General features: G+C 38.3%; 1 protein-coding gene across 1 annotated transcript; it reads left to right on the forward strand.

The window, feature by feature from the left end:
• Positions 1–479: 479 nt before the first annotated feature.
• LOC134668020 (ubiquitin domain-containing protein 2) lies at positions 480–17536 on the forward strand. The gene is made up of 5 exons (XM_063525460.1): positions 480–642; positions 719–999; positions 10685–10774; positions 11315–11422; positions 12463–17536. Exons 1-5 carry the CDS (start codon positions 558–560, stop codon positions 12607–12609), a joined length of 711 nt encoding a protein of 236 aa, XP_063381530.1. The 5' UTR covers positions 480–557; the 3' UTR covers positions 12610–17536.
• Positions 17537–18479: the final 943 nt, after the last annotated feature.

Here is an 18479-nt window from a genome sequence, read left to right on the forward strand (position 1 = left end):
CAATGGATGTTTCCCCAGTAGGATTCATCTTTAACTTTTATCGTTATTAACGAATTGGATTCGTATTAATATTTACAATCTTACGAAATAGAATTAAGTTTTTTATCCTTTTTAAAATTACTTATTTATTTTTTTATAATATTTAAATTAGAGGTTTATTCTAGTAACTGGCAGCAATTTTGGTTTCTTTTTATTTGAGATATGGGTAAAAACGCTGCTATCGAAAATAAATAAACTTAGCACAACGGTAAAAACCTTTGCTTGATATTTCGTGGACGATGCGTTTCGATTTATCAAAAATTGAGAAAAAAATCAATAAAATAAAGTGCAGAATGACATTCTACATGACAAAATTTAATAAAAAGGAGATAAAGTGTAATTTTAAAAATATTGTTGAATAATGATATTGTTCATATTCCTTAATTTGTAAGACCAATATCCGATGCAATAACAAAACCAATACAGCTATAATCCTTTGACATTAGAAGATAAAATGTTATTTGTTAATATTTTTTTGTAAATATTTGTTAAATGGGCAATTGTAGAATGTGATCAAAATGGGCGGCTGCATCGGAATAACTAGGAGCAGAAGCGGGCCCGTGGGCGAGGAGTCTTCGGGGACTGTGTCTCGGCCTAATTCCGGTCGGTAGTAGCTCTGTCGCCGTGGTGACGGCTAATGCGTGGTCTGAACTGTGACTAAACGGATGCCTTCTTTTAGGTGGTTTAAGGAAGAACCAGTCGCTGTGCCATGAGACGATCAGGTGGAAATCGGACGTGCCGCTAACGGAGGGCCAATTGCGGAGTAAGCGGGACGAGTTTTGGGACACGGCGCCCGCGTTCGAGGGTCGGAAAGAAATCTGGGATGCGCTGCGAGCTGCGGCCGTGGCGGCTGAGGCGATGGACTTCCAGCTGGCGCAGGCGATCCTGGACGGCGCTAGTGTGTCCGTGCCTAATGGGTATCTCACAGAGTGCTATGATGAGTGGGGTACTAGATATCAGGTGAGTCTAATATTTTTATCCCATTTCGACCAGTGATAGTGTATCTGGCGGACTTTAAAACAGTTGTCACTTATATGGACAATAAACAACTTGTGTACATATAAGTAAAGATTTTATTATAAAGTTAATAGAAAATGAGTACCCCTTAAGTTTTGCTCTCTCTACAGGACAGATGGGAACTGAATTGTGTATGACTATGACTTAGGTCAGTTATGATTAGAAATTTATGATAAACTTATAACCTTGCCAGTATATCTGTTGTGCATCATATGTGGCTTTCCATTAGAGATGGGTCCTTATACTTCATGTTCAATGAGGACCATACTCCTATTCGGATTTCAGATAAAAAAGTCCTTATTGCACTTGATTGTTAAGGACCCTTTTGTGATGGAAAGCCACAAATTATTACTATTTTGGGAGTGCAAATCAATTTCTCTCTTTGTTTCTTTTACTATGCTTAATCCAGAGATATTATCTAATGTATTGAATGAAATTGATCATGTAAATAATACAGGTTGAACTTGCTATGAAAACTACTCAAGGATAACATCTTAATTAATGTTAAATGATGATAATGGTGATGATAACCTTGAAAACATATAATTTCAAGTAATATGCAATTAATATTGACATTCTCTTTTTAAGGTCAAAAACTTGCCCAACTTATAATATGGCAATATTTTTACTGTTTTCGGCAAGTAGTGATCTTTATTCATTAGCAAAAATGATACCTTTCTAGGCTTGATAGAAAACTCTTTCTAGGCTTGATAGAAAACTCTTTCTAGGCTTCCATACCTCAAAAGGAAAAAACAGAACCCTTATAGGATCACTTGTGTGTCTGGCTGTCCGTCTGTCACAGCCTATTTTCTCTGAAACAACTGAACCAATTAACACATTCATTACCACTAAGTGCTACGGGTTACGCTCGTAGCGCGTAGCCACGGGTTCGCCGTATGTAGCGCGTAGTCGCTACGAACAGTGTACCCGACAGTCGGGTTCTTGGTGTTGAATGTGTTAAGTTTAAATTTGGCACACATATGTAAGTCTGTGACCCCAAGACGGGCATGTAACGTAAATCTTAAGGCCCAATGTCCTACCTATAGTACTTATTCAGATCAGTGAAATTTAAATCATATTTATTTATTTTACACTTTATTGCCCAAAAAATCGGACAAGTGCGAGTCGGACTCGCTCACCGAGGGTTCCGTACTTTTTAGTATTTGTTGTTATAGCGGCAACAGAAATACATCATCTGTGAAAATTTCAACTGTCCAGCTATCACAGTTCGTGAGATACAGCCTGGTGACAGATGGACGGACGGCAAACTGACGGACGGACAGCGGAGTCTTAGTAATAGGGTCCCGTTTTACCCTTTGGGTATGGAACCCTAAAAACAAGTATAAGTACAAATGGCGGACTTAATGCCTTGAGGTTGAGGCATTCTCTACCAGTCAACCACTGGGCCAAACAGAAATTAGAAACAGAATCATATTCGATCGGAACAGAGTTGCTTTTGCTTTGTTTCTTTTAGTTTTTAAACAACGCAATATCAACTCTATTTCCAACACTAAAGGTTCAAATTTTACATTTTTCATTTGTATGGCGGGGCCTTAAGAGGATCGATAGTGCAACCCACCTTTAATATCATGTAGGTGTTGCATAACCGATACACATTATCAAGGTCTAAAGGCAAGATTGAATTCTAAACCAAAGATTAAATAGTTTGCACTGATCTCTTGAACAACCTGTACAGTCACCTGCAATAATATGTTACTCTTCGAAGGCCGCAAAAATATGTGACACGCTCTTGTGGCTCTACAAATAAGATCGTGTCAGATATTTTTGCGGCCTTCGAAGAGTAACATGTTATTGCAGGTGACTGTACGTCGACTTTGGTGCAAATGATATTTGTAAACTATACTACATGCAGAACTCTGACTGTCTAATAAAAAACCGGGCAAGTGCGAGTCGGACTCGCGCACGAAGGGTTCCGTACCATAAAAAAGGGTTCCGTACCAAAAAACAAAAAAAAGCAAAAAAAAAAGTTTGTTGTATGGGAGCCCCATTTAAATCTTTATTTTATTCTGTTTTTAGTATCTATATTATATAAAGCTTTTGTTGTTATAGCGGCAACAGAAATACATCATCTGTGAAAATTTCAACTGTCTAGCTATCACGGTTCGTGAGATACAGCCTGGTGACAGACGGACGGACGGACGGACGGACGGAAAGCGAAGTCTTAGTAATAGGGTCCCGTTTTACCCTTTGGGTACGGAACCCTAAGAACAATGTTTGGCAGAATATTCACAAATCACATTGCCCTCCCTCCCCCTTTCACATAGTGCAGATTAATTGGTAATTGAAAACAATCATCATCATTACCAGCCTAGCACCTCACTGCTGAGGTCTTCTCTCAGGAATGGGTTATATACACGGTGGCAATTTCGGGGTTGGTCCCGTAGTCAAAGTTGCTCAGTATAATCCCAAAACCTCCCTGGCAACGGGAATGCACTTATTTTTTGGCCATCCTGTTGAGACCCCAGCACAAAAAACCTGTGACCTGAAGAGAACTTTAATTAGTGAATGCAATCCCGACTCGGGATTGCAAATTCGAGATCCCGCGGGATTAGAAATATCAATCCCGCGGGATCCCGGAATTTTCGGGATCCCGACTAGATTAAAAAAAAAGTAAAATTCGATTGAATTAAATCGATAATAACGGCATGTTTGTGATGGTGACGTTAATTTAAATAATATATTAAAAGACAGAAAACAAAAACCTTTATTCTTTAATATTATGTAATAACTAAATCATCATCAGTTTTCCTTGGAAATTAACAAAGGTAATGAAAACAATAAGTATAACTAATAAGAATCAAAACAATAAGGAATTAGAGAGGTGATTTTGAAAGTGACTTCTTAAAAAAACAAAGGGTATTAAGAGTGTTATCTGCTAAACGGCATCTTACATCCGTTGCAATATGCTAACCCAGCTGCTGAGAATGCCCTCTCCGACTCAACACTGGTTGGCAACAGCGTGGCGAAGCAATTATATGCAAACTGCAAAAATCTCCCCCTTGTTCCTCCACACTCAAATAAATCCATTTCCTTTTTTATGACAGACTCTAATCTGTCTAAGCTCGTGGATACACGTGTAAAGGGACTTTTAGATGCTCGCAGAGTTTGTTCTAATTCCTCTTTAAGTGATATATTAGTTTGTACACAGCAGTAGCACGTAAATTCAAATCTGACGCTCGCTGACGACTGCCGCCCAATCCCGTCAATCCCGAACGGGATCCCGTCATATAATGCGTCGGGATTGATCCCGAAAAATTACACGGGATCTCGCGAGATCGGGATCCCGCGGGATCGGGATTGCATTCCCTAACTGTAATCTTTTGAAAAGACTAAGCATTATATCCATCTTAAAATAACAAATGGAGATGTAGATATGCATGTTTACTAACAATGTTAGAAAATAATACTTAAATAACATATTTAATTAGCAATTAGTTGCAATTTACCCTGTGTTATCTCTCAGTTGCTTTGATAATTAAAGGAAAATTATACTGAAAAATACCAAGCTAAAGGGCATTTTCGGGTGGAGTTTTTAAGTCGCTTTTTAGGGTTCCATACCCAAAGGGTAAAAACGGGACCCTATTACTAAGACTCCACTGTCCGTCTGTCTGTCACCAAGCTGTATCTCATGAACCGTGATAGCTAGACAGTTAAAACAGACAGTTAGAAATTTTCACAGATGCCGCTATATTATATAATTTTGCCGCTATAACAACAAATACTAAAAAGTACGGAACCCTCGGTGGGCGAGTCCGAGTCGCACTTGTCCGGTTTTTTATTTATATTTAAGGGGGACTCCTACAAACAAAATAAATATGTATATTAAACCTTTAAATTTTCATATGCGTGTAATGGTTAATCGTAGATCAGAAATCGTAGGATAGAGCAAAAATCTTTCTAAAAAATGCAAAATTTACTCAAAAACTCGGTCAGGAATCTTATCATACGCAGACAAGAGGTTAATTGCAGTTGCAAGTGTCCAAGCGACGGTGAATGCTTACCATCACTTTTCGTCTGCTTGTTTGCCTCTTATATAATTAATAAGTTCAAAAACTAAAACCCGACTACTGCAAATCGCGCTCTAAAAAGTATGAAACAAGATAGAATTCTTATCTAAAATTATCAAGCAGGAAATATTATAAATGTTACCATTTTTTTTATAAATAAATACAACGTAATATAATTTACTGATTTTTTTATATATTTACAGAGATTCAGAGGATCGCCGTGGTCGTATGCCACGATTATAAACTTAAAAGTAATGTGGCATACGACCACGGCTATCCTCTGAATCTCTGTAAATATATAAAAAAATCAGTAAATTATATTACGTTGTATTTATTTATAAAAAAAATGGTAACATTTATAATATTTCCTGCTTGATAATTTTAGATAAGAATTCTATCTTGTTTCATACTTTTTAGAGCGCGATTTGCAGTAGTCGGGTTTTAGTTTTTGAACTTATTTTTTATTTAATTAATTTTGAAGTCATGATTTCGTTACTAACTTTTTGAAGTCACTTTATATTACTTTTGCGAGGGCGTCCTCAGTACAGAAATGCACGCAGAGCGCCGCCTATATCGGGCTACGCCCTTTAGTGCCTATGAGGGCGCCGAAGGCGCCCGGTTTTGGAACGCGTACGTCGGGCTACGCCCGACTCTTTTAGTATGACGGCGCCGAAGGTGCCCGGATTTGGAACGCGTACGTCGGGCTACGCCCGACTCTTTTAGTATGAGGGCGCCTTCGGCGCCCGGCTTTGGAACGCCTACGTCGGGTTACGCTCGACACTTTTAGTATGAGGGCACCGAAGGCGCCCGGCTTTCGAACGCGTACGTCGGGCTACGCCCGACACTTTTAGTATGAGGGCGCCGAAGGCGCCCGGCTTTCGTACGCGTACGTCAGGCTACGCCCGACACTTTTAGTATGAGGGCGCCCAAGGCGCCCGGCTTTGCAACGCGTACGTCGGGCTCCGCCCGACTCTTTTAGTATGAGGGCGCCGAAGGCGCCCGGCTTCGGAACGCGTACGTATCTTGTAAAAAAATTGACCGTTTCATACTCGTACATTTTGGCTGATCAGGACTTCTATACCTATTCACGTTATAAAATGTTGCAGGACATTAAAAAAACACCATGTATAATAGCGGCCAAACAAATTTCTTTTACAAAAACCTTCTTGTATCGCCGTAGTCGCGTAACACGCGGATAGAATCCAGAGCGCTTGTTAGATTCATAGTTCGAATCACCTAACCGATAAATTAATGTTTTATCTGGCGCATGCAAGCAAAGCCGGGTGCAAAAGCTAACAATATTTATATATTTGAAATGTGCTAATTGAGCTCTTTCCAACGATGTATAACACATCATCATTACTTAATTTTAGTTTTTTGGTTCGTGACTTTATGACCTCTAGAGGGCGCATTGTTCATTTTTTTGTGACGCCATATAGCCTATAACCAGCGGACGATTAAGACGATTCGAATGACACATCGTTTGTTAAAATATAATAAGTACTTTAGAAGTTATGAGGGAACAGATGAACATACATACATACATACATACCCACATACATACCGGTCAAAATCATAACCCTCCTTTTGCGTTGCCGTAGTCGGGTAAAAAAAGTGAACACCGCTTATTGCGTTTGGTAGGTATTTTAATCCATCATTGGTGTTCCATGAGTATCACATCCTGTGTCCTTTTAGAGCGGTATGTCGCCATTGTTGTGACATAGAGGGCTCAAAGGGAAAGTGGAATCGAGCTTTATAAAGTCATTGACACTTGACTCATGATACAATCAAATAAATATTTTTCTCAAAAATGGACGGCAAAGTCGACTTTGCCGTCTAAAAAATTGGTCGCGAAGCGCGTAGTTTATGGTCAGACAAACATTAAAAAGTTAAAAACATTGCAGTCTCGATTTTGGGACTGCAATGTTGCATACAAATTCCATTATTTGTCGAGTTCCAAACTTTTTAAAAGTTGAAATGACCATATCAAATGAAGGCACAGGCCCATTAAACAGCCAAACAGATGATTAGTACCGCGACTATTTAGCTGTCTCAAATATACTGGGTCAAGCAGATCTTGTCAGTAGAAAAAGGCGGCAAATTTGAAAAATGTAGGCGCGAAAGGATATCGTCCCATAGAAAATTTGAATTTCGCGCCTTTTTCTACTGACAAGATTTGCTTGACCATCTATAGGTTGGCGTATTTTCGGCAGAAAAATACACTTCTATTTTTTTTATTAAAAAAATAAAAAGGCGGCCAGGGCTTTTTTCTCTGAAAATATATACGTAAGAACGTTGGTTTTGTAAAATATGTATATGATATTTATATTTCTTGCACCATTTTTGAGAAAAGCACTATATATGACTCGGCTGGAAGGCTACTTGCTGGCTTCGGATTCAATTAAACGGACTCCCAAGGTCGTCCGTTTAAAACGAATCCTCAGCCTGCAAGTAGCTACTTCCGAGCCTCGACAATAATGTACTATAAACATTTCGTCACTAGTCATTTTGAGATGGATATTAATGCTTAGGTTTTCTCAAGGGTTTGAGAGTTAGTGAGGTTTAACTGATTTTTAAATGGCAGCAACTAGCAACTCGCATGTGACATCCATAGTTTGCATTGCAAGTGTCCGTAGACCATGTTAAACGCGTACTATCAGGCGGGCTGTATGCTTGTTTGCCACCAATGTAGTGTTAAAAAAACCTTGACTCACAGCTGTAAAGGTTTGTAATACGAAAATGAACATGCTTGGGTATTTTACCTTATGCGCGACAATACGCTCAAAATGCTAAATAAAATTGAATAACATCTATAATATATTAAATATCTTAATCTTTGTACCCATACTACCCATCAATATCTGTATTTATCGATATGAATGTACATATCGCGTTTCTTATCTTATTTAAGACGCGTGTATCTAATCTACTTACTAAGAATCTAAGGCTGCTTTTCCACTGAGGAAGAGATGAGCGGATCAGTGGAGATGGAGACCTGTGTGAATCAACCAATAGCATTGGTTGTAAATTTGTATTCCTGAAATTGGAGAAGAGAACTAATTTGATTCCCGCATGCTCTCCTCTCCGCATCAGTGGGAAGGCAGCCTAGGCTAAATTGGAACCACTGGATTTTGGTTGAACTCAGATTTTGTATACTATATTTTCCTTTTTGACACAAATTTGAAAAATGGCAGAAGCGAAAATAGTTCATTATTTCAATGTTTTTTTGTAATTCTTTGTAATAATTAATTACTACCTCCTGTATATAATAGGCATGTACCTAATAAAACTCGAGAGTAGGGTGAAGGTTATGGCTGCATCGTTTCAAAAAAATTACACCATACCTTTAGCCTACAGTCTCCCTACAGTCGAGTAGATGGCGTTAATATTCATATTTAACAAATTGACACATATCAGTAAAAGAATAAGGATCAAAGTCAAATGGCGTTCTAAAAGTTATAATTTTCTGTCGACAGATGGCAGTAAATTTACAGAGGATACATAATTTACTTTGACAATCCGCCTCTATACACTATTCTCTTTGCTATAACCGACGTTATTGTAGAGCTAAGTATTTTACTCGATTACGTATAATAACCGAGTGATATAAATGAGCAGACTGAATGAATGTGATCGGGTATCTATTTGAGATAATTTGTGTGACGGCGGTGACTCATTGTTGTGAATGTCGCGTAGATCGCTTACTATTGCCATCCTGACTTTAATAATATTACACCCACTAGGCTACACCGGTCGTCAGCTAACATTCACAGATAAACATTGCGAGTTTCCTTTAAAACTAAAGAGGCCCACTGATTAACAGCCCGACGGACGGTATCGGCCTGTCAGTTGTTCGGAACTGTCAAAATTTTGTTCTGACAGGCCGATACCGCCCGGCGGACTGTTAATCAGTGGGCCCCTTAATGTTTGTTGGTACTTGGTACCTTACGTAATCCCGGTACCAATGAGTTTTCGGAACTCATGCTGTAACGAAATATCATTTGATATTTACAAGTCGCTTTTCGCTGAAGGAAAATATCGTGAGGAAACCGGACTAATCCCAATAAGGTCTAGTTTACCCTCTGGGTTGGAAAGTCCGATGGCAGTCGCTTCCGTAAAAACTAGTGCCTACGCCAATTTTCGGGATTAGTTGCCAAGCTGACTCCGGGCTCCCATGATAAGGCGAGGAAGATGATAAGTAGGTACCTATGTCTAAACTAAGTCACATGGTGGCAGCGTCGCAGTCAAAGAGGCGTACTAAGTTATTACAGGAACAAATTTTCACAAACGTTGTCATTATCTCTACTCTCTCATTGAGCAAAAATGTGACGCGTACACATTAGACAGATGGAATACCAACCTAATACAAGACCGATTTCAGAAAACTTTGTATTCCATGTTAGTCTATAAATGCGGTCAAGAATATACCTTTAAAATCTGTCGGTTTTTACCAGCCCACTATGTAAATAGATTGTCTAGCTTGCAGTGGCGGCGCGTCCATAAAAGCCGATTCCCACCGGCTTGCCTGTGTTTGGACATTTGAGCAGAGTTGTAAAGGAAATATGTAAGCCGAATTAGCCCCGGCTTTCCTAGCCTAGCCACTGCTAGCTTGGACATGACCACGATTATTCTAATCTAACGAGCCGAACCGCAGTGAAATAGTTTCGATACCCTAGTTCACACTCGTACGTGCTCGTAATAATTACAGGAAACCTTTGGATTTAATTTGTCAATGAAATAGCTTATAAAATATATAGATGTGTTGATATTTAGGGGAAACTATTTACACAGAAGATACTTTCTCTTCTATTTTTAAAAATCGACCAACCTCGTTGGGTACCTACAGTGTATGTCGCCAACTCGCCATTACAACAGTGTGTGGGTGACCCCCATTCTTATTATTTATAATTCAATCTCTTTTATAGTATATTCCATTATTTCCATTTCCAGGTCAATCGTACAAATAATTTAGTCGTAGGTGTTATTGATTCTATTCTGGTAAATTGAAATGGATGACTTATACTCCCTTATTCATAAAACTTAGCAAGCGTTTGTTAAATGTTGTCTAACTGACACAAAAGACTAAAGGACGGACAATTATCAACAGCTTGTTAGATTTGACAAATGTTTACGAAAGAGTTTTAACGTTTAATTAATCTCCAATGTTTTTACGCCCACATAGGCACATACATACTTCTATAGGTAGGGGGTTTTTACATTATTGTCTACAGTTTAACTAAGGCGGTTGGTAAGAAGTTACTTATAATACATATATACCATTTCTACTTTTTTCGACCCAGGGCCGTCTTAAACTATGCTGGGGCCCTGGGGCGCATAAGAATTTGGGGCCCTTTTGGAAAGTAAAGAAAGCTAATTAAACTAACATTTCTCTACTATGATCTTCTATTTATCAAATATACTGTTACTGTATTTCGGGGGCCCTGGGCACGGGCCCCGTGTGCCCTTATGGTAAAGACGGTACTGTTTCGACCGCTTGAGATAAGTAGTTGAAATACAATACCGAGAGCGCACCCACGTTGACCCAAAGCAGGTTGGAGACTTCATGCACCTTTTGAAAACAAATTCTGTGTATGTTCCAGGTCCCTATCTACTGTCTGTCGCCCCCCATAAACATGGTGAAGGAGGCGAGTGGACGTGACTCACCCGCAGAATGGTCGGAGCCAGTGGAGGTCAGTATTTACAGCATTTACCCTAAATTATACTAGACTGAATATAAAATTTCTGGATATTACTGTTAAAATTTTGTTTTTTTTTGGGAGAAAAACATTAGTGCCAGCCTCGTGTTGCTAACGGACTCGCATTACTCGCTTGTTTAATCATACTCGGCTGGAAATCACTTTCTGGCCTTTGAAGTAACATCTACTATTTACGTAAACATATTTGGCGGAACACGATCCCTACCTACTGTCCTCCCGGCTAACCGGTACGCGAAATCTATAAAGATCTATAAATTATGAAAGGAGTTTAGTCTTAGACGCATTCGTGTCTGGAAATTGACAAGAGATGCCGCTATACTAACTCTGGTTGTCAAAATGACGTTTGACAATTTAGTATTTAGGTTCGGCTGCCAAACTAGGAGGTACGGCTTTTTCTTAGATTTTTTACAATCAATAACTTTCACTTCTCAAAAAACCTGAGTCTGCACCTGCAGGTCCTAATTCCCAAGTCCAATAATGATAAAATAACGTGAAACCATTTTGTATTTGCAGGGCGGCGCGGAGGTGGCTCTGCGCTTGCGTCTCTCTCACACATGTCGCGACGTGACGCTTGCAGCCACCGCCAGGCACAGCATAGCGCAATGCAAGAACAAACTACACGTAAGTACACTGACGACACTATTTCTTGATTTTAGATCTACCACAGAACTGACACTTCGTTCACATGGTTTAATCAACCATATTTTTTTAATCAGGTGAGTAAAGCAGTACAGTCAGCAGCAGAAGTTGCTAAGCGGGCCAGGTGTTCAATATGATCTTGACGCGACTTTATTGTTAAGAGAATAAGAGCGTGTCAAGGTAATTTAGAGCACCTCGCCCGCTTAGCAACTTCTGCTGCTGACTGTACCTGCTGGATATCGACTTCTCTGGCAGACAATATGAAATACAATAACGTTCACTAATCTCGTCGATTCTCGATCCTCGCACACAAGAAAGTCAAGCGTGAGAAGGGTTTTAAAAAAAAAACATGTAAGTTGGGTGACAATGCAATATCGAGCTGATCTGATGATGGATACAGGAGGTGGCCACAGGAACTCTGTTATAAAACAACGCAACATTATTGTGTAAGTAAGTAAGTAAGTAAATATTCTTTATTGCACCAATAATCATACATCTTACATACATGTAAAATTACAAAGAAATTTTAGTGGAACAATAGAACCCGGTAACAACAGGCGGTCTTATCGTTAAAAAGCGATCTGTGTATAGGGTTTGTTAGAATTGTCTCGATAAGTATTAGTTGCCTATTGAAAGGAAAGCACAGTCAGCGATAAAAGCTTGTATGGCGGTCAGCAAAATATAATCAGCGCGTGTCGATAGCTTAGTATAGATTAGAGCACAAAAAATATAAATAATCCGAAATAAAAAAAATCAAAAATATCAAAAATTATGTTTATGACAAATATGTAGTTTTACCACAGAATAAATAATAGTAATAGGTACAGAAGACTCGCTTTCTAACAAAGCGTGTTTGTTACGATCAGGACAGATGGCCGCTAGGTGGCGACAGCGCCACGCGCGGCTTATGGCTAGCCACCAAAATTAGTGTGGAACGGATGTAATTTTAGCTACCTGTAGCAAAGCGACGAAATCGCGGAGTGAGCCACGCCTGATTTAACATCAATTTATTTTGTTCCCAGGCTCAAGAAGACATAGAGCCTTGGCGCCAGCGCTGGTTCTACGGCGGGAAGCTACTCGGAGACCGACTCCTCATCGAGGAAGCCAAGATCACGCCCGGCTACGTCGTCCAGGTCATCGTCAGCACCGAGCCGCAGCCGCCGAGCTAGGTCTAGACAGATGCCCTAGGTCTCCTGGGTCAAGTTCTCAAGTTAAGGTAGGGCTCGAACAGTTCCGGTAAATGTAGGGAGACTGAAATTATATTTATCGATTTCAAAATCACCCAAGTATAACAGAAACACACTAAACTATGGATACATTTACCTCAGGCGTTTGCTAAAATTTGATTGACTTGTTTAGTAGAAATAGCTGAATTTTGAACCTAAAACCAGTTTTAGTGTCAAATTACATCTTAGTACAAATTACAGCTTCATGCAGCCAAGCCTTCCACCTATCCATAGCTGGCCGCAATAACTTTTTACCAACGGTAGTATACATCGATACCCTAGTTAACGATCTTTAATTAAATAAATAAATAAAAATCATTTATTTCAGAAAACAGGTTCCATAATATGGTTAGTAACTCTTAACTTAAGAACTATGTAATTACGCGGAAAATTTGGTTGTAATAACAACTTTATGTTTGTGCACTATGGTACTAATTATAACATTTTTCTCCGTACGATTGTGAACTAGGATATCAATATATTATAGACCTTATGTTACGAATGGTCGGTTTGGAGTGTTGAAATTGGTAAATGTTATCGAAGTTATTGTATAGTTTACGAAAATATCTAGCATGATTTTAAGCAACTAAGAAAGCTTAATATGCTTAATATTTTCATAACACGTACCGCCATCTACAGAATAAGATGTTAAAATAAAATATCTCAAATCGTATGTTATATGTATAAGATTATCAAAAGAGCTTACATAATCGAACTGCGAACAATACAAATCCTAGAGTTCATTGTTGATGGCTTTTCGAAAGTACAATGCACAATGGTTGTTACAATTTGGTGCCCGTGCCCAGGATTTATAACTTTATAATGTTGATATTACAAGCTAATTTAGGTAGATATGCGTTTAAAAATCATTGCAAATGAATGCGTATTTATTAACCAATAATTATGATGAAGTTTTGAATTCGATTTGAAAACCGACACTGATATTACAAATGCGGAAGTTGTGTCTTTTACTACCTTTTTCATGGTTATTGTTATGTATCGTTTACCGGATTATCGTGAAATTTAGCATTTAAAAAAGAAAGCATAAGTCATGGAGATGGACATAGATGCTTTAGAAAATAGTGGTTTTTAAACGTATGCGCCAACCGTGTAATTTTTTTATTTTAAATATGTAATATTAGTGAAACGAATAATTTAAAATTGGCTGGCCCTAAATGTTCAATGGTTGACTGTGACTTCACTGTTTGTAAGCCCTGCGTTAACTTTCAACTCTAGGGCGCTATTGAAACGGTTTCACTGTCCTATTTTGAGCCATCTTACTAATGTTACCATTTTTTTTTCTGATCAATTTTTTCATCATCACGAAGACGTCTTAAATTTGGCAGTGTGTAAAACCGAAGTGCAATACACTTTTAATTTTTGCACAAAATATTGTATGGATAGATGTACTGATTCGTACAGGCATGATTTCTGCCTATTTTCTGAGCTAATAAATTAGGCTAGACTAAAAAGCTTATATAAACGAGTGTTCCGTGAACAAAGTTTTGTATGGAATACGAAAAATCACGATATTCACGGTACTGTATATGTCACAACACTTTGCCTATACAATTTGTCATAATCATTGTAAATAAATAGTATGTTGACAGTATATATTTGTAATTTATCGTGGCAATTGTTAAGGCAAATATTGTGATTATTAGACTTTATGAAAAAAATATTTTGGAGCTCAAAATATATTTATTTATGGGCCTAACCATGTGACAATCAATTATAGAAAACGCTAATTGAAACTTAAATGCGTGGAAATGATCACGTGACTCTTCGTTCTGTCATATTGATACATTTTTCTTCATTGGTGTTTGTCGAACGATTGTCATCTTGGCTACGGTCCCAGATGGTTATTTTTCACTCTATTTCAAAGTGTTATGAGCTATTGTCGATCGACAAACTTTGGAATGGTATGGGGTAAATTTTCTTGGCAATACAGTTGGGATACTAGACTATTGTGATAACCAACAATTTTAAGTACTATTTGAAGGCTTGTACAAAGACTATTATGCTTACAGGGTATTTCGTTATTATCGATATGTATAACCATTCTCTAAGAGGTATATATGTAGGTACCTATTTACTTTTACTATGCGACCAACTCCGAAACCGTGATACAAAAAACTGCAATCTCGTACAAAATATCGATTTTCGCCGAAATGTAGGAAACAGCTGATTTTTTCGTGTTTTCTGGATTAGCCCCATAGCAAAAGTTGTTTAGTATGACCTACATTGTTACCACACAAAGTATGGCTAGATATTTAAATCAACCTGTATAATTTTTAGCATTTGAAAGCATTCTACATTTGACTGATTTGGTTTTTTTCATCAAAATGGCTAGTATTTCATAATTCTGTAAATACCTTTGACGAAAAGGGATTATTACGTATGTATGTAAATACAAAATGTGGCTGTCCAAAGCAAAAGGTCCCCTTGGATTCTTTTGCATTGGAACGTTAGAAGTATGTTGATAATAATGTATGTCTTTTGGATGAATGTCACCAGAAGCCTGAATGAATTGTGTTTAGAGTTTAGTACGATTATTTACTATAGTTCGTTTTTTTTAGCATTAGAAATAAGGTAAACAATCTTGATGTGTCTTTTAATTGAAAAACACATTTTAAAAATAAGTTACGGCACATATGTAACAATTATGAATCTAATACGATCATTTATATTCTTCTGCTTTCAAAAGTGATAGTTCCTGATTTTTAAAAAGCGTTTTTCAATTAAAAGACATGTCAAGATCGCTTACCTTCTCTCAAGTTCTTTCTAATGCTAAAAAAAACGAACTATAGGGTGGTATTCCATCTGTCCAATTTATTTGTCCAATATGCACTGCGGCTCACTGTCTCACTAACCAAAATGTGAGACGTAAATACACAGTGGACCGATATATTGGACAGATGGAATACGAACGGTTTGAGAAGTAACTTGGTTCGATAGAAATTCAGGATATGGTTTTAGCTGACAAAAGAATAAAAGTACGCGAATTAGATTAAGCCTGCATCTCTACTGAGTGAGTTCGACTTTTTTCATAATGCATGGTTTCATAAAGTATACAACACATTCCTCATCACATTTGTTTTCAGGTCGAACCAAGTTGCTTATCAAACCGCCCTAGTACCACCCTCAAGTCTTTAAAATTAACGATTATTTTCGATGTTGCGTTTCGTTTGTTTCTTTTTTTTTTTCAAATTATTACGATAGCAAACTTGAGAAGATGAGTGGTTATTGTGAGAGATTTCGACGCAAATAGAATTTAATAAAGGTTTATTTAAAAAAAATCTAAATGAGCTAGTTACATTAAAACTAATTTACATAACAGCAAACTTATATTTCAATTCAACAAACGTATATTTCACACAATTTAATTCAATCTTGAATATACATATTGTGTACATATTATTAGGACTCTGTTGAGGTACCATTCTGTTTTTTCTCTGTCGCATATTAGTAACGCTAAAGCCCCAATATTGTAAAACAATGTTTTTATATCTCAAATGTTAAAATGTTAATTTCATTGCACGATCTGTTACCCACCAATCTGTCTGGCTTTGGCATTGATATGGCATGGTGCGCCCGTGAGGGACAGAATATACGCATACGCAAAGCGAAGAAGTTAAAAACACGTTTTAACTTTCCTGACAATTAACATACCAAAAACAACCTACGGTATTTAGTCGGGTTATTGTTATACCGGGTGCGGCCTGTAACACGAGCAAATAATTAAAACATAGATTGTACTCCTCAAACGGTGACACTTCTGTTCAACAACTTTTAAAAATTATAAAGTATTTAGAATTCCTATTTTTCATACAAAATAAATATTATTTTCAATGGACGCCATCGTCATGCCATATCATTTGTGATTGACGTTCCTTGTCAAGCCTTTAACATAACAAAATTCGCTATACATTGCGTCTTAGAATAAACTTTAAAGTGTATTAAAAATCAAACTCCAAGTTATTTGTAAAAATTGCTGGACCAATGTTGGTCAGTCAGTATGAAGAGTACAGCCTACAGTTTAATTTTTTGTTCGTATTACAGGCCACACCCGGTATTTGTTACCCACCAGGAACCGGTGGGCAACAACAATATGTCTACCGTTGACGTGGCACTTAGAAGTACCTAGGAGACTATGACAAGGCGAGGATACACAATACCAGATTTGAGCAACACGGAAGAGAGTGTACATTCGCACTATTTCCCCTCTGCCGAAGCACATGCCCGACCGGGCATGCACACAACTAGCGCGTGTTGTGACTAATCCGTACACAATAAAGAGACCGAGGTGTGCAAGATTTGTCTTTGACGTGTGTCATTTTCTATGTATATGTGTCATCATTACAGATTGGATTTTGTATGTAGTGAGTGAAACTGCGACTGTGTGTACGTTTCCCCCCGCAAGAAATGGTAGAACTATTTGTACGGTAAGATATCGCTTGGGCTCCTCTCCTTTCCGACGTGTCGGAAGCCGGTGCTACTCGAAGAATAACAGCGATTTCTCTGCTACTCCTAATTCCTAGACTCCTATTGAAAGCTCAATAAAGCAGGCCACTGACGAGCCTTCCAAATGGATGCAGTTACAATGGATTCATCCAAATGGACGGCATCCTAATATTAAACATTGTGCGTTTTTGACATTCACGGACCGATTTTGGATTGCAGCCACGCAATTTGGACTGTTGGAAGGCTCGTCAGTGGCCACCTTAAGACTTTCACGTTCGGTAATTTCCCCCCCATCACAGGCCTTTCCGTCTATTGCAGACGATTTATGCATTGCTGTTTAGACAATGGGTTTGGTGACTGTGGTGGCCGATGCGTGAGCGGCACGACCTCCCACATTTTTGGCATTTCCCCCCCCCCACGTGGGGTCCTATCCAGTGATCCTATATTCATGGGTGTTAACAATGTGGGGGGGGGGGGGCCCACATCTAGCGTCTTTTGAGCGTCGGCGTTTGGTCAGCGCTATGGAAAATGACGTCGCTGCGCAGTTGCGTCGACGTTGCGAGCAGCGGCCATAGAGTTGTAGACGCCGACGCTCGAAAGACGCTAGATGTGTGTGGGGGGGGGGGGGGGGGGCTAAAGACAGTTCAGGTTCAGTTCGATGATCGGGATCGCAATGTCAATATGAATTTTAGTATTTGAGATGTAACAAAGTTTAATAATGAATTGTAAATTATATGTACTGCCACTATAAATTGCAGCAATTCTAAATATAATAGACTTAATAAATTTTAATACTGTGAAATAATCATATTGTATATTATCTATATTAATTTATTAACTTAGTGGTTGTAAATATGGAAAATAAATATATGATAAAGGTCGTTGCAATGGGACTAGAAAATAAGAGAGGTGCGTTGGGGTGAGTTCAAAATCGGGGTACGTTCGAAAATGGCGAATATCTACTTAACTATTAGAAGCACTTTCTACTGTAGTGTGGCAACAGTAAGCAAGATGCCTAGGTAAGTGTTGCAGTAGCGTAAGAATTGCTAAAGTAAATGTGTAGTGCTTCTGGTTTTATAGATATTTGGCATTTTCAATATTATCCAGCTTTTGAAGTTACCCCCAATGCAAGTTATAGCTTTCGGAAATTTCCTAATTATTTAAATTGTAACTTTTACTTATTTAGAAAACTTATATTTTTTCATTAAATTATTTTAATTTACCGGCAATGAGCAACGATCTCTAACTTAAGGCAGTCTTCACATTGGATCCGACACGCACGCCGCTCTGGTGTGCAGTGCAAGTGGGACGTCTATAGCCCTGTCTCGTTTGCACACCGGAGCGGAGCG

The sequence above is a fragment of the Cydia fagiglandana genome, chromosome 10, assembly GCF_963556715.1.
Source record: "Cydia fagiglandana chromosome 10, ilCydFagi1.1, whole genome shotgun sequence".
Classification (NCBI taxonomy): domain Eukaryota; kingdom Metazoa; phylum Arthropoda; class Insecta; order Lepidoptera; family Tortricidae; genus Cydia; species Cydia fagiglandana.